Source organism: Pleurodeles waltl, chromosome 1_2, assembly GCF_031143425.1.
Source record: "Pleurodeles waltl isolate 20211129_DDA chromosome 1_2, aPleWal1.hap1.20221129, whole genome shotgun sequence".
NCBI classification, from domain to species: Eukaryota; Metazoa; Chordata; class Amphibia; order Caudata; family Salamandridae; genus Pleurodeles; species Pleurodeles waltl.
Window position 1 is genome coordinate 1312729372 of NC_090437.1, and position 22624 is coordinate 1312751995.

The window sequence follows — 22624 nt, forward strand, 5'->3', positions numbered from 1 at the left end:
TTGCAATCTATTGTAATTCTACACTGTTTGCATTACTTTTCTTGCTATTACTTACCTAATTTTGGTTTGTGTACATATATCTTGTGTATATAACTTATCCTCATACTGAGGGTACTCACTGAGATACTTTTGGCATATTGTCATAAAAATAAAGTACCTTTATTTTTAGTAACTCTGTGTATTGTGTTTTCTTATGATATTGTGCATATGACACCGGTGGTATAGTAGGAGCTTTACATGTCTCCTAGTTCAGCCTAAGCTGCTTTGCCATAGTTACCTTCTATCAGCCTAAGCTGCTAGAAACACCTCTTCTACACTAATAAGGGATAACTGGATCTGACACAAGGTGTAAGTACCTCTGGTACCCACTACAAGCCAGTCCAGCCTCCTACACCCACCTACCAGGTGGCCCAGATAAACTACTTTCCCCGGCCCTATCTGGAACTTTGAGGCCTTGATAGTGAGGCCTGCATTTTGCAGGGCCTCCAAAACTTTCCACAGATGGACCAGGTGATCATCCCAGGTGGAGCTAAAGACAGCTATATCATCCAGATATGCTGCGCTAAAGGCTTCCAATCCTTGGAGGACTGTGTTCACCAACCTCTAAAAAGAGGCAGGTGCATTTTTCAATTCAAAGGGCATAACTGTAAACTGGTAATGCCCCCCCCAATGGTTGAAAATGCTGTCTTTGGTTTTGCATCTGCTGATACGTTAATCTGCCAATATCCCGCGGTTAAATCAAAAGTGCTTAGATACTTGGCAGAACCAGTATATCTTTTAGCTCATCCGCCCTAGGTATAGGGTGAGCATCAGTTTTTGTTATTTGGTTGAGACCCCTATAGTCCACACAAAACCGCATTTCTTTCTTTCCTTCTTTACTATGAGGTTTGGGAACAAGCACCACTGGGCTGGCCCAGGGGCTTTCAGAGGGTTCAATCACTCCAAGGTCTAACATTTTCTGTACTTCTTGTATGATACGGTCTCTGATATGGTCAGGTTGATTATAAATTTTACTTTTGACAGATAAACTCTCTCCATTATCAATTGTGTGCTCACACCAGGTAGTTGTGCCTGAAACTAGTGAGAAGAGGTCAGAGAATTGTCCAAGGAGATTTATGCAGTTGTCCTTCTGCTCAGCAGTAAGGCAATCTTCTTGTACAACTCCCTCCACTAAGCCAACAGCTTCAATGGCGGAGAAGAGGTCAGGGAGAGGGTAACTCCCTTCCTCCTGCCCCTCATCTGTGGCTATGAGCAGGATTAAGTCAGCCCTATCATAGTAAGGCTTAAGGCGAATGACATGAAGCACCCTAAGGGGGCTTCTGGCAGTGCCCAGGTCGACCAAATAGGTGACCTCAACTTTCTTCTCCACAATGCGATGGGGTCCACTCCATTTGTCTTGGAGTGCTCTTGGTGCCACAGGCTCCAATACCCACACCTTCTGTCCTGGTTGGTACAGAGTCAGGACAGCCTTCTGGTCATGCCATTGCTTTTGGAGCTCTTGGCTGGCCTGAAGGTTTTTAGTGGCCTTTTTCATGTACTACCATCCTTGATCTGAGGCCAAGCACATAGCCCACAACGTCTTGTTTGGAAGCTTTTAAAGGTTGTTCCCAACCCTCCTTCACAAGAGCAAGGTGACCTCTTGCAGCGTGTCAAAAGAGGAGTTCAAAGGGGTTGTATCCCACTCCTTTCTGGGGTACCTCCCTATAAGCAAAAAGGAGGTATAGCAACAGGACATCCCATCTCCTCCTGAGTTTTTCAGGGAGTCCCATGATCATGCCTTTGAGAGTTTTGTTAAATCGCCCAAACAATCCATTTGTCTGTGGATGATAAGGAGTGGTCAACTTGCAGGTAACACCACACTGCTTTGACCTCTGTCTGATACCACTTCCTTAAGGAAACCCACTCTGGAAAAGATTCCCAGGAGGGGCTTTTGCCACTGCATGAGCTGTAGTGGTCCTTAAGGGTATAGCTTCAGAATACCTAGTGTCATGGCCCACTATTACTAGGATGAATCTGTTTCCTGAAGCTGTTGGAGGGTCAAGGGGGCCAACTATGTCAACCCCTACCCTCTCAAAGGGCACCCCAACCACTGGATGTGGAATTAAGGGGGGCTTAGGTGTGTTACCAGTCTTGCCACTTGCTTGGCAGGTCACACAGGAGCGACAGAACTCCTTTGTGCCCTCTGACATTTGAGGCCGTCAAACAATGGAACAATCCTGTCCTATGTTTTACTTTGGCCCAAATGCCCAGCCAAAGGAATGTCATGAGCCAAAGTCAGAATACTGCAAAGGGATGACCAATCTCCTGGCAGCTCCAGGTTTAGGGTCCCTTGCCTCAGTATAGAGAAGGTTGTTTTCCCTATAGACTTTGTGGGTATCAGTGACATCCCCATTTTGCTGTTTGACAGCTTGCTCTCTTAGACCCTCTAATGTGGGACAGGTCTGCTGTGCCACATTCAGCTCTGCCCTAGTAGGCCCCCATGCACCCAAAAGCTCAGCAGTGTCAGCTGCCAGCTCCTCTGGTGTATGTTCTGCATAGGGAGAGGATTCCTCTTCCTCAAAAGGGGAATCTTCTGGAGAGGGAGGGATAGTGGGCAAGGATTTACCCTTGCTACCCATTAGCTTTTGGGAACACTTGGTCCATTTTTCCAGGATCCATGTTTCCCTGTCCTCCTTGCTTCTGGGCCTGAGCCCTTGTGAGAGCAAAGATATGCCCTGGGATGCCCAGCATTGCTGCATGAGCCTCCAACTCAACTTAAGCCCAAGCTGATGTTTCTAAATCATTTCCTAGTAAGCAGTCTACAGGTAAATCAGTGGCTACCACAATTTTCTTTGGGCCAGTAACCCCCCCCCCTCCAGTTGAGATTCACAACAGCCATGGGGTGGCTAAGAGTGTTGTTACTAGCATTAATCACTTAGTACTGCTTACCAAGTAGGTGTTGTTCAGGGGCAACCAGTTTCTCTATCATCATGGTGACACTGGCTCATGTGTCCCTGTAGGCCTCACCCTCAACACCATTTATTAGGGGTAGTTGTTTGTACTTACCCATATTAAGGGGACAAGCAACTAAGGTGGCAAAGTCAATACCACCATCAGAGACTAAAACAGCCTCTGTGGTCTCCCTAACTAGACCAACCTCCACTACATAACCAATGGTGAGTCCAGCTACACCCTTTGTCTGGCTATTTGTAGTGTTCTTCCCACCACCACTGCTATTACTAGGGGCACTAGTGGACGCAGTTGGGGTTGTGGTGGTGGGATCCTTGGTGTTTTTCTTTGGACAAGTGGGATCACTTGCCCCATGGCCTTTACTTTTACATAAATAACACCATGCCTTCTTTTGATTGTGAGAAGAGGATTTGGACCCACCTCCCCCAGAGGATTTTTGTGGGCCTGATGAAGACTCAGAATTATTTTTGTCTTTGTCCCCACCCTTATCATGAGACTTACCATCCTTCTTCTTACCATCCTTGTCACCCCCATGTATGAGCTTTTCTGCTCACTCTTGTTCCGGCCCATTTGTCTCCCTTCTTCCCCAATTCTTGGGGAGTGGTCAGATCTGAGTCTACCAAGTACTGATGCAACAAGTCTCACACACAATTATTCAAGATATGCTCTCTCAAAATTAGATTATATAGGCTTTCCTAGTCAGTCACCTTACTGACATGTAACCATCCCTCCAAGGCCTTAACGGAACATTCTACAAAGTCTGTCTAGTCTTGAGAGGACTCTTTTGTGGTATCTCTGAACTTTATCCTGTATTGTTCAGTGGTTAAGCCAAACTAAGAGTGCATCCTTCAAAACTTTGTAATTGTTGGCATAAGGAGTCTGCCCCTAACTTTGCCAGTGAAAGATACCCACAATATAGCGGTCGACTGCCTTTGAGAGACCAACTGTACCATGCAGGCCCTCTCAAGTGCAGAAAACCACTTGTTTATGTCATCCCCCTCCTTGTAAAGGGGGACAATCTTATGCACGTTTCTTCAATCTGTTTCTCTAACAGGATGACTATCAAGATAGCTGCTGTTGCTGCCACCATGGGGAACTAACCCCAACTTCTGTCTTTCTCTCTCTACATCTAGGGATTCCCTGTCTAATGCCAACTGTTGCTGCCTTCGCCTCAGCCTGGCCTCTTCCAACCTCAGCTTTCTGAGTTCCCTGTCTAGGGTGTTATCCTCAGGGTGGGAGGTTTGAGAAGTCTCTGATACAGAGGTAATGCGAGAATGTGCAGAAGTGGACATTTCTCTGACTACCTGAACCCTAGTGACCTGGCCTTTAGGAGTTAAAGGTGTCCTACTGTTGTGTGATCCCCTCTCACTACCAGCTTCACTAGATGGCCTGTTAAGTGAAAGGTCTTTGGAAGTACCCTCCCCAGAGTTCTCAGGACCCTCCCCTGAATCTATCTGGGTACCCCCCTCCTCTACCTCCTGATCCTGGGTTTGACCAAACTGACTCTGGTCACTTTCAAGGCAAAGGTTAAGAAGGAGATCCTTAGTAGGGTTCTTACCAATCCCCAACTTATTTCTATACAGAGACCCCTCAAACTTTTAAAGTTTAGATTGTCATAAGTTGTCTTCACAATGTTTTGAAGTGGCCTCTACCACAGACTTGGTGAAAAGGAAGAGGTTAGGGATGAGCAAAAAAGTTTAGAAAACGTTTAAGGAAAAGAGAAAAACTTTTTCAAACTTTTTAGAAACTTTTCAGAAAGTCATTAGAGGGCAAGTAAGACTGTTAAGTTTACTTGTGTATTTTTCTGCATATTAGGAATATGGTTTTCTTATGAAAAGAACCAATGACAAAGTGGTAAAGCAGTTACAAGTACTTATCCCACTGCTGCGCCACCAATGTAGGAGGCTGGCCTGGCTTGTAGTGGTACTCACACCTTGTGCCAGGTGCAGTTATCCCTTATTAGTAGAGTGCAGTAGTGTCATAGCAGCTTAGGCTGATAGAGGTAGCTATAGCAGAGCAGCCAAGGCTGAATTAGGAGACACGCAAAGCTCATGCAATACCACTTATATCATATAGGTACTATATCATAGGAACGACAATACTCATAGTTACTAAAAATAAAGGTACTTTATTTTAGTGACAATATGCCAAAAGATATCTCAGGAGATATACTCCCTTAGGAGGTAACTAACATACACAAAATATACACAACTAACCAAATCAGGGAAGTAAAACAGTCAGAAAGTAGTGCAAACACTGTAAAACACAATAGGATGCAATACGCAGAGGGGCAACACAAACCATATACTAAGAAAGTGGATTGTGAACCACGAATGGACCCCTAGGCAAGTGTAGTGTATAGAGGGTCGCTGGGAGTGTAAAAAAGCACTAAGGATGTAAAGGAGACTCCACCCCAAGACCCTGGAAAGTAGGGGTAAAGTACTACTATTTCCCCAGAACCACACTAAAGTCATGATAAAGGATTTTGCAAGGACCGCAACAGACTGCTAAGCATTGAAGACCGATTCCTGGACCTGAAAACCTGCAAAGGAAAGGAGCCAAAAGTCACTAAAGTGTCCAGGGGGAGCAGGAGCCCACTGAATCCCGAATGAAGGTGCAAAATGGGTGCCTCCGGTTGGAAGAAGCTGCAGGTTTAGTAACAACGAAAGGAGGTAGGAAGTTCTTCTTCATGCAGAAGTTGTCCCATGGCGTGCTCGAGGATGCAGAGTTGTTTCCTTGGCAAAATACTGCAAACAAGCCTTGCTAGCTGCAAGAGTCGCAGTTAGAGAAAAAGGGTGCTGCCAGGGCCCAGGAAGGACCAGGATGTCGCCACTTAGGAGACGAGACAGAGGGGACCCTCAGCAACGTAGCGAGCCCATGGACAGGAAGGAAGCACCCGCATAAGTCCTTGAGCATGGGTTCAAGAAGACTGAACATGGCAGTCGTCTCAACACTGCAAGGAGAGGTCCCACAACACCGGAGTTCAACTCAGGGAGGTGAGCATCGCAGGATGGAGTGCTTGGGACCTAGGCTCGGCTGTGCATGCAGGATGTCTTGGAGATGTGCACAGAAGCCCTTGTAGCTGCAGAACACGTGGTGCACAGGATTACTGTCTGGGGAGGGGAGGCAAGGACTTGCCTCCTCAAATTCGGACAGTTGGACCACTGGACAGTCTGGGTCACTTGGGTCCACTACCTGTGTTCCCGGGGCCATGCTCGTCAGGATGAGAGGGGACCCAGAGTACCGGTGAAGCTGAAGTTTGGTGCCTGCTGGAGCAGAGGGAAGATTTTGTGGCTTCCAGTGCAGGGTGAAGGCAGGCAGACCCCAGAGCATGGACTACCAGGAAACAGTCAAGAAAGCCGGCAGGATTAGGCGCAACAATGTCGCTGGTAGTCTTCTGGCTACTTTGTTGCAGTTTTGCAGGGGTCCTGGAGCAGTCAGCGGTCGATCCTTGGCAGAAGTCAAAGAGAGAAGTGCAGAGGAACCCTGATGAATTCTGGCAAGTTGTAATCTGAGGAAAAGCCCACTGGAGAGACCCTAAATAACTCTCAGAGGAGGATTGGTCACCTAGTCAGGTATGCAGCTATCAGGAGGGTCTCTGACGTCACCTGCTGGCACTGGTCACTCAGAGGCCTCCAAAGTGCCTCAACACCTCTGAAAGCAAGATGGCAGAGGTCTGAGGCACACTGGAGGAGCCCTGGGCACCGCCCCTGGGGTGGTGATAGACAGTGGAGTGGTCACCCCCCTTTCCTTTGTCCAGTTTCATACCAGTGCAGGAACTGGGGGTTCCCTAAACCGGTGTAGATTGGCTTATGCAAGGATGGTACCATCTGTGTCCTTCATAGCATCTCCAGAGGCTGGGAGAGGCTACCCCTCCCCAGCCTTTAACACCTACTTCCAAAGAGAGAGGGTGTTACACCCTGCTCTCAGAGGAAATGCTTTGTTCTGCCTTCCTGGACTGGGCTGTCGCGACTCCAGGAGGGCAGCACCTTGTCTGTGGGGTGGCAGCTACTGTAGCTGCAGAGAAAACCCCAGAGAGCTGGTTTGGCAGTACTGGGGGTCCATAGTGGAGCCCCCAGGATGCATGGAATTGGCTCCCAAATACCAGATTTGGAATGGGGGGACAATTCCATGATCTTAGACATGTTACATGGCCATATCCAGAGTTACCGAAGAATGTAGACTGTCCTGCCACCAAATCCTTATTAGCCTCCCTAACTGCTTTGAATTTGGTACAATATTCTACTGATCCCACTCACCTTAAAGGTCACACTATTGATCTTATTTTTAGCAATGCCCCTGATTTTAGGATTTTCACTCCACTGCCCTTGGCCTGGACAGATCATTACCTCTTGTCCTTTTCTCTCTCATACAACCACACCTCGGATGCTTATACTAAGATTAAAACAGTGGGACATATCCGGTCCAAGCTAGCCCCCACAGATTGTCATAAGGCACTCCGCACTTCTCCTCACTCATCTTTGATTACTGCAGAGTCATTCAATAAGTGGATTTCCACTTCTTTAGATTCTGTATTACCTATTAAATCTAGACTAAAGAAGCCCATTCATAAAACTAATCCATGGTTCTCACCTCTTCTGCTACAACTAAAAAAACTTTAAAAAATTTGAAAGAATTTGGAGAAAGAACTATAGTCTCTCCTCCAAAGAAGCCTAGAGGCAAGCTATTAGATATTTTCATCAGAACATCAAAGTAGCTCAGGCAACATACCATAGTATGAAAATAGAAGAATCCTCTAACTCCCACAAAGCAATTTTTCAGATTTTCAAGGAATTGACTCTGGATCCTCAAACTGATTCCCCTATAGAGGCATCTATTAAACAGAGTAATTAATTTGCTACCCATTTTCGGGATAAAGTTATTAAAATATATTCTTCATTTTCCTCTGCCCCTTCTCAAGAACCTATGGACCTTCAGTTAACTGATGTGTCGGCGAGAGTACTGTATTATGTGATTTTCAACCCCTTTCAGATACTCTGGTAGTTAACCTTCTTTGTAGTATCAATTCGGGCTCCCCTCTTGACCTGGCCCCTCCTTCCATTCTGCTACTGGCCTCAGATATTATCGTTCCCCCATTGACAACAATTTTAAACCACTCTGTATCCTCAGGTATTCTGCCTCCCTCCTTTAAACATGCCATTATTAAACCCCTTCTTAAAAAAACCAAATTGGACCCCGGTTTGCTAGATAACTATAGGCCTATTGCTCTTCTCCCCATCTTAGCAAAAGTTTTAGAAAAACATGTCAATCTTCAACTGACAAGTAGTAGTAGTAGTAGTAGTAGTAGTACAAAATCTTTATTCGACTTTCAACAAGTCATAAAAGACATAACAGTCATAAAAGATCTCCAATTATGATACATACGTTTCAATATATAATAAAAAGTCGAGTAGATAAAATAATAGAAAATGTAAAAGCACACAACAGTAAATCAGTCTAGTGTATCAATAAATAAAATAAAAACCCTATCACAATAAATTACAATTCGATCACCTCCCCCATAGATTTCCTTATCTTTAATACAGAACATAAAAAGTTAGCTAAGATTCCGCACATCTCTAAAGAAGATAGTGACTGGAGACAGGCATAGGCTGTGCGACACTGGGGGAGATTGATTGACCTTAAAAGCGGAACAACTAGGCGCTTCCTCTGGTAGGCGTAAAAATTACAGAATAAAACCACATGGATTGTGGATTGAAGTGTTTTTGCATCACAGGGACATGGTTTTAACACGGTGGACCAATTGTTCATAATTAGAAATGAAACTAGGTGATGAAATGTGTCTAGCCTAAATCTTGTAAGAACGTAACGGTGGCGAGGGAGTTCCACGTTTGCCAAGTACGGATGCATGCCCTCAGCCGTCAGAATTATTTGGTTATAAATGACTGAGGTTTTTTTTTATTCCACCTCCCAACGTATGTCTTCTAGATAGTTTAGTGCCAAGATACTCAGGTCCTTCCTGGATATCTTCCGCAACGAGACTGGGTTTGTATAGTAGTCTTGATTGCCCATTTTTTCGAAAAAGGTCATAATGTATTTTAACCATAGTACCCTTGATGTATATAATGATTTCATACAGTCGGTCAAGATGGCCTTATTAAAACTGGTGTGTTCCGAAGTCCAGACTTTATGCCATAATAGTAGTGGCTGGATCTTTATCAAGTCTGCAATGTAGGGAACCCCGAGTTCCGAGTGTGTGACGTACGATGAAGTGCCTTTTGGTACCCTCAACAGATGTCGTAGGAAATCATTTTCCACTGTCTGCACTAGGTCACAGTTTGTATGTCCCCAAATTCCTGCCCCGTACGTAACGGCCGGAATACACTTGGCTTTATAGATCTTTATCATGTTAGGTGGTGTGATCCCCCCAAGCCTTTTGGAGAAGAGTCGTAGTGCCATCGTTGTTTTGATCAGGTGTACTCTCTTCGTCTTCCTGCAGTTGGCCCAGGAACCCAGCTTATCAAATGTTATGCCCAAATATGAAAAGGTTTGTGCGATTTCGACCTTGCTATCTAAAATAGTGGTGTTATAAGTCTTGCCGCGCTTCCTTCCGCAGTTCATGATAAAAGTTTTGGAGCGATTAACAGTAAGTCCCAGCTGTGTCATGTATGTAATGCAGTTTGTTAGAAGTTTCTGGAGAGCTATTGGGGTCCTGGCCATTAATACTGCGTCGTCTACGTAAAGTAATGCCGGAACAGGTTGCTTATCTATTTGGGGTACATCTTTACACCTAGTGGCCAATTCTTTGTCTAGGTTATTTATATACATTGAAAACAGGAACGGAGCGAGAACGCAGCCTTGGCGCACTCCTCTGTGTAGACCAAAGGGGCGAGTACATTCCCCTTTTAGGCCGTACCTCACTCTTGCTCTGCACCCTGTGTACATTTGGCAAATAAATTGAATTAAGGCCGGTTCCACCCCCATGCTATTTAAAATTTCCCGCAATTTATCATGGATTACACAGTTGAAAGCTGATGATAAGTCAATAAAGGCCAGGTACAGATTGCCTGTTCTAATCTTAGTATACTTTCCAATAACTGACAAGTTATCTAGAGAACCAGAAACTCTTAGAACCCACTCAGAAGGGTTTCAGAGCTCAGCATAGTACTGAGTCTGCTTTCTTATCAGTCACTGAATCTGCCAGGCGACTTCTGGACCAAGGAGGGCATACAGCTATCATACTGTAGGAGGCTGGCCTGGCTTGTAGTGGGTACCAGAGGTACTTACACCTTGTGCCAGGTCCAGTTATCCATTATTAGTGTAGAAGAGGTGTTTCTAGCAGCTTAGACTGATAGAAGGTAGCTATGGCAAAGCAGCTTATGCTGAACTAGGAGACATGTAAAGCTCCTACTATACCACTGTTGTCATATGCACAATATCATAAGAAAACACAATACACAGAGTTACTAAAAATAAAGGTACTTTATTTTTATGACAATATGCCCAAAGTATCTCATTGAGTACCCTCAGTAAGAGGATAAGATATATACCCAAGTTATATGTACACAAACCAAACTTAGGTATTACTAGCAAGAAAAGTAATGCAAACAGTGTAGAATTACAATAGACTGCAATAGGAGCACATAGGTATAGGGGCAACACAAACCATATACTCCAAAAGTGGAATGCGAATCACGAATGGACACCAAGCCTATGTGAGCTTGTAGAGGGTCGCTGGGACTGTAAGAAAACAGTGAGGGTTAGAAAAATAGCCCACTGCAAGACCCTGAAAAGTAGGTGTAAAGTGCACCTACTACCCTCAGAGAGCACAGAAGTGTTGATAGGGGGGTTCTGAAGGAAGAACAAACACCAGCAATGCAACAACAGTGGATTTCCGTACCTGAGTACCTGTAAGACAAGGGGAACAAGTCCAATAGTCACGACAGTGTCGAGAGTGGGCAGGAGCCCAGGAAATGCCAGCTGAAGATGCAAGGAAACTGCCACCTGTTGGAAGAAGCTTGGAGTTCTGCAAGAAAGAAGAGGACTAGGGAGTTCTGCTTTGGAAGACTGATGTCCCATGGCGCGATGAAGCTTGCAGAGGGGTTCCCACGCAGAAAGACTGCAAACAAGCTTTCCTAGCTGCAAGGGTCGCGGTAGAGGTTTTTGGGTGCTGCTGTGGCCCAGGAGAGACCAGGATGTCGCCACTTGGAGGAGGAGACAGAGGGGGCGCCCAGCAACTCGGGGAGCACTCACAGAAACAGGCATCATCTGCAACAGTACCCTAACAGGCACTTGGAAGAAAAATGAACCGGAGTCCACGCAAAGTCACAAAAGGGAGTCCCACAATGCCGGAGGACAACTCAGAAGGTTGTGCACTGCAGGAATGAGTGCCGGGGATGCAGGCTTGGCTGTGCACGAAGGAAATTCTGGAAGAGTGCAGAGGAGCAGGAGCAGCTGCAAATCACGCAATACATAGCACTGCAGTCTAGCGTGGAGAGGCAAGGACTTACCTCCACCAAACTTGGACTGAAGAGTCACCGGACTGTGGGAGTCACGTGGACAGAGTTGCTGTGTTCCAGGGACCACGCTCGTCAGGATGAGAGGGGACCCAGAGGACCAGTGTTGCAGTCTTTTGGTGCCTGCGTTAGCAGGGGGAAGATTCCGTCGACCCATAGGAGATTTCTTCGGAGCTTCTGGTGCAGGGTGAAGGCAGACTACCCCCAGAGCATGCACCACCAGGAAACAGTCGAGAAAGCCAGCAGGATTAGGCGCTACAATGTTGCTGGTAGTCATCTTGCTACTTTGTTGTGGTTTTGCAGGCGTCCTGAGCAGTCAGCGGTCGATCCTTTGGTAGAAGGTGAAGAGGGAGATGGTGAGCTCTTGCATTCGATATCTGGAGAATTCCCCAAAGCAGAGACCCTAAATAGCCAGAAAAGGAGGTTTGCTACCAGGTTAGGAGGATTGGCTACCAAGAGAGGTAAGAGCCTATCAGAAGGAGCCTCTGACGTCACCTTCTGGCACTGGCCACTCAGAGCAGTCCCGTGTGCCCCCAATACCTCTGTTTCCAAGATGGCAGAGGTCTGGGACACACCGGAGGAGCTCTGGGCACCTCCCCTGGGAGGTACTGGTAAGGGGAGTGGTCACTCCCCTTTCCTTTCTCCAGTTTCACGCCAGAGCAGGGCTGGGGGATCCCTGAACCGGTGTAGGCTGGCTTATGCAGAGATGGGCACCATCTGTGCCCATCAAAGCATTTCCAGAGGCTGGGGGAGGCTACTCCTCCCCAGCCCTTCACACCTATTTCCAAAGGGAGAGGGTGTAACACCTTCTCTCAGAGGAAATCCTTTGTTCTGCCTTCCTGGGCCAGGGCTGCTTGGACCCCAGGAGGGCATAAACCTGTCTGAGGGGTTGGCAGCAGCAGCACTGTGCTAGAGACCCGGGGGATCATGGAATTGTCCCCCCAATACCAAAATGGTACCATTGTGACTCTACACATAGGTAGTGACCTATGTGTAGTGCATGCGTGTAATGGTGTCCCCACACTCACAAAGTCCGGGGAATTTGCCCTGAACGATGTGGGGGCACCTTGGCTAGTGCCAGGGTGCCCACACACTAAGGGCCAGATGTAGTAAGCCGTTTGCATGGTGCAAACTGCGAAAATCGCAGTTTGCGCCATGCAAACAGCCTCCTGCGATGCAGATTCACAATTTGCGAGTCGGTACCGACTCGCAAATTGTGAATGCGACTCACAAATAGGAAGGGGTGTTCCCTTCCTATTTGCGACTCGCATCGCAATGCAGAATTGCTTTGTGACCGCGAATGGGGTTGCAAAGCAATTCGCAGTTGTCACTCTGGTGGTAACTCATTCGCAAAAGGGAAGGGGTCCTCATGAGACCCCTTCCCCTTTGTGAATGTTGCCAAAAAGTTTTTTTCAGAGCAGCCAGTGGTCCCAAATGGTTTCGTTATTTTTTTTATTTTGCAACTTGTTTTCCTTTAAGGAAAACGGGCTGCAAAATAATAAAAAAAAATGCTTTATTGAAAAAGCAGTCACAGACATGGAGGTCTGCTGGCTTCAGCAGGCCACCATCCCTGTGAGTGCAGGGACTCGCTATGGGGTCGCAAAATGGGACCCACCTCATAATATTTATGAGGTGGGTCTTTGCGACCCCATAGCGAGTCGCAGACGGTGTCTGAGACACCGTTCTGCATCAGGATTTGCGATTCTGAAATTGCGAGTCGCACCGACTCGCAATTTCAGAATCGCAAATTCTGACCTTGCTACATCTAGCCCTAAGTAACTTTGCACCCATCCTTCACCAGGTGAAGGTTAGAAATATAGGTGACTTATAAGTTACTTAAGTGCAGTGGTAAATGGCTGTGAAATAACGTGGACGTTATTTCACTCAGGCTTCACTGGCAGGCCTGTGTAAGAATTGTCAGAGTTCCCTATGGGTGGCAAAAGAAATGCTGCAGCCCATAGGGATCTCCTGGAACCCCAATACCCTGGGTACCTCAGTACCATATACTAGGGAATTATATGGGTGTACCAGTATGCCAATGTGAATTGGTAAATTTAGTCACTAGCCTGTTAGTGACAAATTTGGAAAGCAGAGAGAGCATCTGGTTAGCAGAGCCTCAGTGAGACGGTTAGGCATCATGCAGGGAACACATACAGGGCACAAACGTATGAGCACTGGGGCCCTGCCTGGCAGGGTCCCAGTGACACATAGACTAAAACAACATATAGACAGTGAAATATGGTAGTAACATGCCAGGCAAGATGGTACTTTCCTACACATACTACTTGATCTTAGTGCAGCATTTGATACTGTCGACCACAATCTCCTCTTCCACAGACTCTCTAAGATGGGAATAGGAGGCATTGCTCTCTCGTGGTTCTCCTCTTTTCTCAAAGGAAGATGTTTTCAAGTATTAGACTGCTCTTTTTTCTCTGATATCTATCCTTTAACAGGTGGAGTCCCTCAGGGCTCTTCTCTGAGTCTGACTCTATTTAATGTCTATTTATCCTCTTTAGCGAACGTGGTCTCCCCCTATAATCTATCTGTGGTCACCTATGCTGACGATACTCGTAGTATCCCTCTCTAGCACTTGGCAGTCCTCCTCTGACAGTCTTTCTGGCTGCCTGGCAGACATTGCCAACTGTATGAATGTATCTAAGCTGAAATCTAATGATGGAAAATCCGAAGGTATGATTATAGGTAATGGCTCTCCTGCTTTTCCTCTAACTTATTATTCAGAGGCCTTTAGTAGCCTCCCTCCTCCTAAGACTCACATCAAGAGCCTTGGTTTTTGGCTTGAGCCTCGTCTCACAATGGAAATCCAGTTGAAAAAGGTCTCATCTATGTGCTTTGGTCTTTTGAGATTCCTTAGGAAGATCTTGAATCTTCTAACTCCCAGGGCTAAAAGAATCCTCTTCAAGCTCTGATTTTTTCCCGCCTTGACTATGGCAATTCCTTGTTCCTTAGTTCACCAGACTACGTGATAAGGAAAATCCAAGTTGTGCAGAATGCCGCAGCTAGACTGCTTACTAATCTATCTAGGCATCTGTACGCCAAACCAGCACTCGCAACTCTTCATTGGCTCCCAATAAAACAACGTATTCAATTTAAGTTCTTATGCCTGGTCCACAAAGCCCTGCATGACAGGGGACCCTTTTTTCTTAGACATTCACTCTCCTTCTATACTCCAACCAGACTTCTGTGTTCATCTACCTCCCGGCAAGTCCATATAGCCTGATTTAAGAGATCTTGGGGAGGTAACTCCTTCACTGTGAAAGATGCTCGGTTATGGAACTCCATTCCTCTAGAGCTTCAACACAAGTCTTCTGAACGCTTATTTAGGAAGAAGTTAAAAATTATTCTTTTTAATGTCATCTTTTAGACCTAATTCTCCTTTTTCTTTTCCATCTTTCTTGGAGCCTTCACGTACCTCAGCGCTGGGATGCCCTAGGGTAGGTACGCGCTTTACAAACTCATAAACTCAAACTCAAACTCTTACCGTTGTGAAGCTACATATAGGTATTGACCTATATGTAGTGCACGCGTGTAACGGTGCCCCTACACTCGCAAAGTCCGGGGAAATGGCCTTGAACTATGTGGGGGCACCTTTGCTAGTGCAAGGGTGCCCTCACACTTAGTAACTTTGCACCTAACCTTCAGCAAGTGAAGTTTAGACATATAGGTGACTTAGGTGACGTATAAGTTACTTAAGTGCAGTGAAAATGGCTGTAAAATAACGTGTGCGCTATTTCACTCAGGCTGCAATGGCAGTCCAGTGTAAAGGTTTGTCTGAGCTCCATATGGGTGTCAAAAGAAATGCTGCAGCCCAAATGGATCTCCTGGAACCCCAATACCCTGGGTTCCTAGATACCATATACTAGGGAATTATTGGGTGCTCCAGTATGTCAACTGAAATTAGTAAATGTAGTCACTAGCCAAATTTAAAGGCAGAGAGAGCATGAGCACTGAGGTTCTGATTAGCGGAGCCTCAGTGACACAGTTAGGCACTACACAGGCATACACATTTAGGCTACAAACTATGGGCACTGGGGTCCTGGCTAGCAGGATCCCAGTGAGACAGGCAAAAACATACTGACATACATGTAAAATTGGGGGTAATATACCAAGAAAGATGGTACTTTCCTACACCCGCCCCCCCCAATGTGCTTCAGGGACGATGTTCATGTGGAGAGCACACATACCCCTTAAACCACAGATAGATGTCATCCCCCGTCTTGTAATCCTTTACCAGATCTTTAGGAATGTGTACCCTCCTCTCAGGCTGCACTGAGGTACTCTGTAGGTGGTCTCAGTTCCTTTTATATAGGAACACATTATGTTTATTAAATCAAACACAGGAGAAGTGTTTATAAAGCGCACACCCTGAAGTTACTTATTTCGAGGTTTTTATATATGTGATAATAAAGAAAAATGAGGGAAAGTGAAATGAAACAACTGCCTAAGGTCATACTATTTGGTAAAGTGGGGAAGCCGGGATTAATACCAGGTGGACCAGGTGATCATCCCAGGTGGAGACAGCTATATCATCTAGATATGCTGCACTAAAGGCTTCCAATTCTTGGAGGACCGTGCTCACCAACCTCTGAAAAGAGGCAGGTGCATTTTTAAATCCAAAGGGCATATCTGTGAACTGATAATGCCCTCCCATTGGTTGAAAATGCTGTCTTTGGTTTTGCATCTGCTGATAACGTAATATGCCATTACCCAGCAGTTACATCAAAAGTGCTTAGATACTTGGCAGAACCCAGTGTATCTATTAGCTCATCCGCCCTGGGTATAGGGTGAGCATCAGTTTTTGTTACTTGATTGAGACCCCTATAGTCCACATAAAAATGCATTTCTTTCTTTCTTTCTTTACTATGAGGTTTGGGGACAAGCACCACTGGGCTGGCCCAGGGGTTTTCAGAGGGTTCAATCACTCCAAGGTCTAACATTTTCTGAACCTCTTGTATGATATGGTCTCTGATATGGTCAGGCTGTCTATAAATTGTACTTTTGACAGGTAAACTGTCTCCAGTATCAATGGTGTGCTCACACCAGGTAGTTGTGCCTGGAACTAGTGAGAAGAGGTCAGAGAATTGTCCAAGGAGAATTATGCAGTAGTCCTTCTGCTCAGCAGTAAGGCAATCTGCTAGTACAACTCCCTCCACTAAGCCATCAGCTTCAATGGTAGAGAAGAGGTCAGGGAGAGGGTCACTCTCTTCCTCCTGCCCCTCATCTGTGGCTATGAGCAGGATTAAGTCAGCCCTGTCATAGTAAGGTTTAAGGCGATTGACATGAAGCACCCTAAGGGGGCTTCTGGCAGTGCCCAGGTCGACCAAATAGGTGACCTCACCTTTCTTCTCCACAATAAGATGGGGTCCACTCCATTTGTCTTGGAGTGCTCTTGGTGCCACAGGCTCCAATACCCACACCTTCTGCCCTGGTTGGTACTGAGTCAGGACAGCCTTCTGGTCATACCATTGCTTTTGGAGCTGTTGGCTGGCCTGAAGGGTTTTAGTGGCCTTTTTCATGTACTCAGCCATCCTTGATCTGAGGTCAAGCACATAGTTCACAATGACTTGTTTGGGAGCTTTTAAAGGTTGTTCCCAACCCTCCTTCACAAGAGCAAGGGGACCTCTTACAGGGTGTCCAAAGAGGAGTTCAAAGGGGCTGTATCCCACTCCTTTCTGGGTTACCTCCCTATAAGCAAAAAGGACAGGACATCCCATCTCCTCCTGAGTTTTTCAGGGAGTCCCATGATCATGCCTTTGAGAGTTTTGTTAAATCTCTCAACCAATCCATTTGTATGTGGATGATAAGGAGTGGTGAACTTGTAGGTAACACCACACTCCTTCCACATTGCTTTGAGATATGCAGACATGAAGTTACTACTTCTGTCTGATACCACTTCCTTAAGGAAACCCACTCTGGAAAAGATTCCCAGGTGGGGCTTTTGCCACTGCAGGAGCTGTAGTGGTCCTCAAGGGTATAGCTTCAGGATACCTAGTGTCATGGCTCACTACTACTATGATGAATCTGTTTCCTGAAGCTGTTTAAGGGTCAAGGGGGCCAACTATGTCAACCCCTACCCTCACAAAGGGCACCCCAACCACTGGAAGTAGAATTAAGGGGGGCTTAGGTGTGTTACCAGTCTTGCCACTGGCTTGGCAGGTCACACAGGAGCGACAGAACTCCTTTGTGTCCTCTGACATATGAGGCCAGTGAAACAATGGAACAAGCCTGTCCCATGTTTTACTTTGGCCCAAATGCCCAGCCAAAGGGATGTCATTAGCCAAAGTCAGATGAAACTCCCTCTATTGCAAAGAGATGACCAATCTCCTGGCAGCTCCAGGTTTAGGGTCCCTTGCCTAAGTATACAGAAGGTTGTCTTCCCAATAGACTTTGTGGGTATCAGTGACATCCCCATTTTGCTGTTTGACAGCTTGCTCTCTTAGACCCTCTAGTGTCGGACAGGTCTGCTGTGCCACACTCAGCTTTTCCCTAGTAGGCCCTCATGCACCCAAAAGCTCAGCAGTGTCAGCTGCCAGCTCCTCTGGTGTATGTTCTGCACAGGGAGAGGATTCCTCTTCCTCAAAAGGGGAATCTTCTGGAGAGGGAGGGATAGTGGGCAAGGATTTACCCTTTCTACCCCTAGCTTTTGTGAACACTTTGGTCCATTTTTCCAGGATCCAAGTTTCCCTATCCTCCTGAGCCCTTGTGAGAGCAAAGATATGCCCTGGAATGCCCAGCATTGCTACATGAGCCTCCAACTCCACTTCAGCCCAAGCTGATCTTTCCAAATCATTTCCTAGTAAGCAGTCTACAGGTAAATCAGTGTCTACCACAACTTTCTTTGGGCCAGTAACCCCCCCCCCCACCTAGATGAGATTCACAACAGCCATGGGGTTGCTAAGAGTGTTGTTACGAGCATCAGTCACTTGGTACTTCTTACCAAGTAGGTATTGTTCAGGGGCAACCAGTTTCTCAATCACTATGGTGACACTGGCTCCTGTGTCCCTGTAGGCCTCAACCTCAACACCATTTATTAGGGGTAGTTGTATGTACTTACCCATATTAAGGGGACAGGCAACTAAGGTGGCAAAGTCAATACCACTATCAGAGACTAAAACAGCCTCTCTGGTCTCCCTAACTAGACCAACCCCCCCTACATTACCAATGGTGAGCCCAGCTACACCCTTTGTCTGGCTATTTGTAGTGTTCTTCCCACCACCACTGCAATACTGCTATTACTAGGGGCACTAGTGGATGCAGTTCAGGTTGTGGTGGTGGGATCCTTGGTGTTTTTCTTTGGACAAGTGGGATCACTTGCCCAATGGCCTTTACTTTTACATAAATAACACCATGGACAGGGAATACACAAGCAGGCAGAGTCACAGACTGGTTTAAGCAAGAAAATACCCATTGTCTAAAAGGGGCATTTTCAGACTGACAATCTAAAAAGCAACATCCCTAAAAGATGTATTTTAAATTGCGAGTTCAGAGATCCCTAACTCTAAATTTCTATTAGCTCTTAAAGGGAAACTGCACTTTATGGGTATTTTAAAGGCAGTCCCAGTGTTAACCTATGAGAGAGATAGGCCTTGCAACAGTAAAAAACTAATTTGGCAGTATTTCACTGTTAGGACATGTAAGATACACCAGTACATGTTTTACCTTAAACATACACTGCACCCTACCCATGGGGCTACCTAGGGCCTACCTTAGGGGTCCCTTACATGTACAAAAAGGGAAGGATTGGTCCTGGTAAGGGGGTACACTTGCCAGGTCGAATTGGCAGTTGAAAACTGCACACAGAGACACTGCAGTGGCAGGTCTGAGCCATGTTTACTGAGTATGTGGGTGGCACAATCAGTGCTGCAGGCCCACTAGTAGCATTTGATTTACATGCCTTGGGTACTTCTAGTGCACTTTACTAGGGACTTACTAGTAAATCAAATATGCCAATCATGGAAAAGCCATTTACATATACAATTTTCACAAGGTGTACTTGCACTTTAGCACTGGTCAGCAGTGGTAAAGTTCCCAGAGTATCAAAAACAGAGTCCAGTATACAGTCAAAACATGGGAAACAGAGGCAAAAAGACAGGGGAGACCACGCCAAGGATGCCAGGTCTAACAGTGATGGTTTTCAGACATGAATTTAGAAGCATTGATTCTTCCCCCACCCAGAAAACATTGCCAGTAGTGAACTAATGAGGGACTTCAGTTGTTATGTGCACTCTTTGGGAAGCCTCAGTTCCTTTTATATAGGAACACATTATGTTTATTAAATCAAACTCAGGAGAAGTGTACACCTTGAAGATTTGTATTTCAAGGTTTTTATATATGTGATAATAAAGAAAAATGATGGAAAGTGAAATGAAACAACTGCCTAAAGTCATACTATTTGGTAAAGTGTGGAAGCCGGGATTAATACCAAGTTTTCTAGGTTCATCGCTTCAGTCACTAGATGTATATGCTTCCCTTTACCTACATCCATCATACTGCCAATCCCCCCACCCTTCCCAACTAACACCCTGCTAACATCAATGTGGCCCTTGGGTACATCACAGACCATACTTTTTGGCCTCTGTGAAAATGTTTGCTAGTACCCACGGGTTAGAATCTCAAATTGTTAGGGTGGTCCATTTCCCTTCAGGGAATGGACTTAATGGTGCAATATCATCCGGGGTCAGACCACACCAACGCTGATTGCCTCTTCAGGTTTGTCCAGCTTAGTGATTAGAATGCCCAGGAGGATGGGCAGTTCTCCCCACCTTCGCTTTAGACCTGCCAGCCTTAAGGTGGTCTTTACCCAAACTTGTTGCCTTTACCCCTCTTATTTTTGATGATCCTGTTTTTGCTGCCTCTGGACTCTGCACATTTTACAACTTCTAACTTGTGCTAAAGTTCTTGTACTGTCTCACTTAAACACGGCATATTGGGCTTACACCCATTTGGCATATTTAAGTTACTTGTAAGTCCCTAGTAAAGTGCCACTACCTGACACCAGGGCCTGTAAATTAAATGCTACTGGTGGGCCTGCAGCACTGATTGTGCCACCCACTTAAGTAACCCTTTTAGCATGTCTCAGTTCTGCCATTGCCACCTGTATGTGCAGTTTTAATCTGCCTTTTCGACCTGGCAAAAGAAACCTTTTCCCAGGCCCAAATGTTCCTTTTTAATACATGTAAGCCTCCCCTCCGCCCTACACCCAGGTAGACCCGCGACAGCACAGAGGATAGGGCGCAGTGCATTTAAAAGGTTGGACATGTGCTTTTAAATTTTACATGTCCTGGAAATGAAAAACGCTTACATTGGTTTATCACTACAGCAAGGTCTACCTCTCCCATTCCATCTGAGGTCTTGCAAAGTACAGTATTGATATAGTGATATGAATTAGCAGATATTAAGGCACAAAAAGAATTCTGAATGTGTTTCAGCTGCTGTTGATTTTCATAATCAACCTTCTTCTTTGCTTCCTCTGTAGAGACATATCCTGCTCAGACTGACCACCCAGAGAGCATCACAACTGCTGCAGGTGAGAAACTTCAGCTATCCTCATATCTCAGACCAAACCCAGGAAAAAGATTCTTTGGTCAAACTGCTCTTGGGTACAAGATCATGTGTACAAGTCAAAATGCTGGTAAAGTGAGGGAAGCTGGCCTGGTGTGTGGAAGATACATATTGTGCTTTCACCTTATACCAGGTCCAGGTATCCCTTATTAGTGTAGTGTAGTCAATGTCTAGAAGCCAGGCTCTCTAGAGGTAGCTAAGAAGCCAAGGCTTATGTAGGAGACATGCAACGCTCATGTAATACCACTGTAATCACACACAACTTACACACATGAAAGAAAACACTCAGAGTTACAAAAATAAAGGTAATTTATTTTGGTGACACAAATACCAAAAATACCATAGAGGCTATACTCCCTTAGAAGGTATATAATACACAATATATATACATTATTATGCAAAATAGGCATAAAACAGTTAGAAAACAGCGAGAAATAGCCCTGGGGGAGCACAAACCATATACTAAAAGATTGGAATGTGATAGTCGGTCCTCAACCTAGTTAAATCAAGTGTGTAGAGGGGAGCGGGAGTACTAGAAAAGCCCAAAGGTAAGTACCACAACCCACCCCAGCGGCCAGGAAAGCAGGAGTAAATCGTTGTCAATTCCCCAGGACACCCACTTAGAAGAGAAGAAAAATAATGCAAAGCCCAGCGGAGACTGCAAGACACCAACAGTGGCTTCCTGGACAAGAGGACCTGTGGAAGAAGGGGATCAAGTCCAAGAAGCACAGGAACCCCTACCGACCAGACTGAAGGTGCAAGAGGTGAGTCAACGATGAAGAAGAAGAGTCAGCACTGCACCCAAGAATACGAAGTCGAGTTGCTGGAGGCTGCAGGTGATGTCCCACACTGGAAGTGTGTTCGGATTCCGCCGACAGGCCTTCGGACGCGCAAAATTCACGGTTAGCAGAAAGTGGAGCTGCCGGGACCAGGAAGGACCAGGTGTACTCTATCATCGAGTGAGAGGGGGCCCTCAGCAACACAGAGAGCTCACAGAAGCGTAGGCAGCACCCACAGGCATCCCACAGGAGGGGGACATTAAAGTTAAAGAAGAGGATCATGCAGCACTACGAAAAAGGCTCCCACACTGCCGGAGAACCACTCAAGGAGCTGTGCATCACAGGATGGAGTGCTGGGGGCTTGAGCTTCAAGATGCCAGAAGATCTCTTGGAAAAAATGGCAACATGTCTTGGCAGGTGCAAAGGATGTGGTGCATGGGGGTACTATTCTGTGTGAGCAGGCAAGGGCTTACCTCCACCCAAGTTAGACAGCTGGATGAGAGGAACATTGGGACCACTTCAGTCCACTACCCATGATGCAGGATCCACACAGCTTAGCAGGAGAGGGGATCCATGCAGCTGTTTGTTGTTGCAGTTGGTGCCTGCAGAAGCATCGGAGTGACTCCTTTACTCCAAGGGATATTCCTTCTGATGAAGGCTGAAGACAAGCTGTCCTCAGAGGACGCGCGACCGGGGAAATGTTGCAGTTGCTTGAAGGAGCTGTGGGTACAATGTTGCTTCTTTTTTTCAGCTTGTCGGGTCCTGGATCATCCAGATGCAGTGTCTTCGGTCACAAGTTGAAGTGGAGCTTGCAGAGGAATCCTGCTGGAATCTTGCAAA

General features: G+C 46.0%; 1 protein-coding gene across 9 annotated transcripts in view; it reads left to right on the forward strand.

Annotated features, from left to right (window-relative positions):
* LOC138250922 (major histocompatibility complex class I-related gene protein-like) overlaps nucleotides 1-22624 on the forward strand; it is a 687827-nt gene that overhangs the window by 152714 nt on the left and 512489 nt on the right. For 8 of the 9 annotated variants that reach the window (XM_069205605.1, XM_069205614.1, XM_069205610.1 and 5 more), the window contains one exon: nucleotides 20920-20970. The exons of the other annotated variant lie outside the window; for it this stretch is intronic. In XM_069205605.1, the coding sequence (XP_069061706.1) occupies nucleotides 20920-20970 (51 nt within the window). The remainder of the gene's footprint in view (nucleotides 1-20919; nucleotides 20971-22624) is intronic. 9 annotated transcript variants of the gene reach the window in all.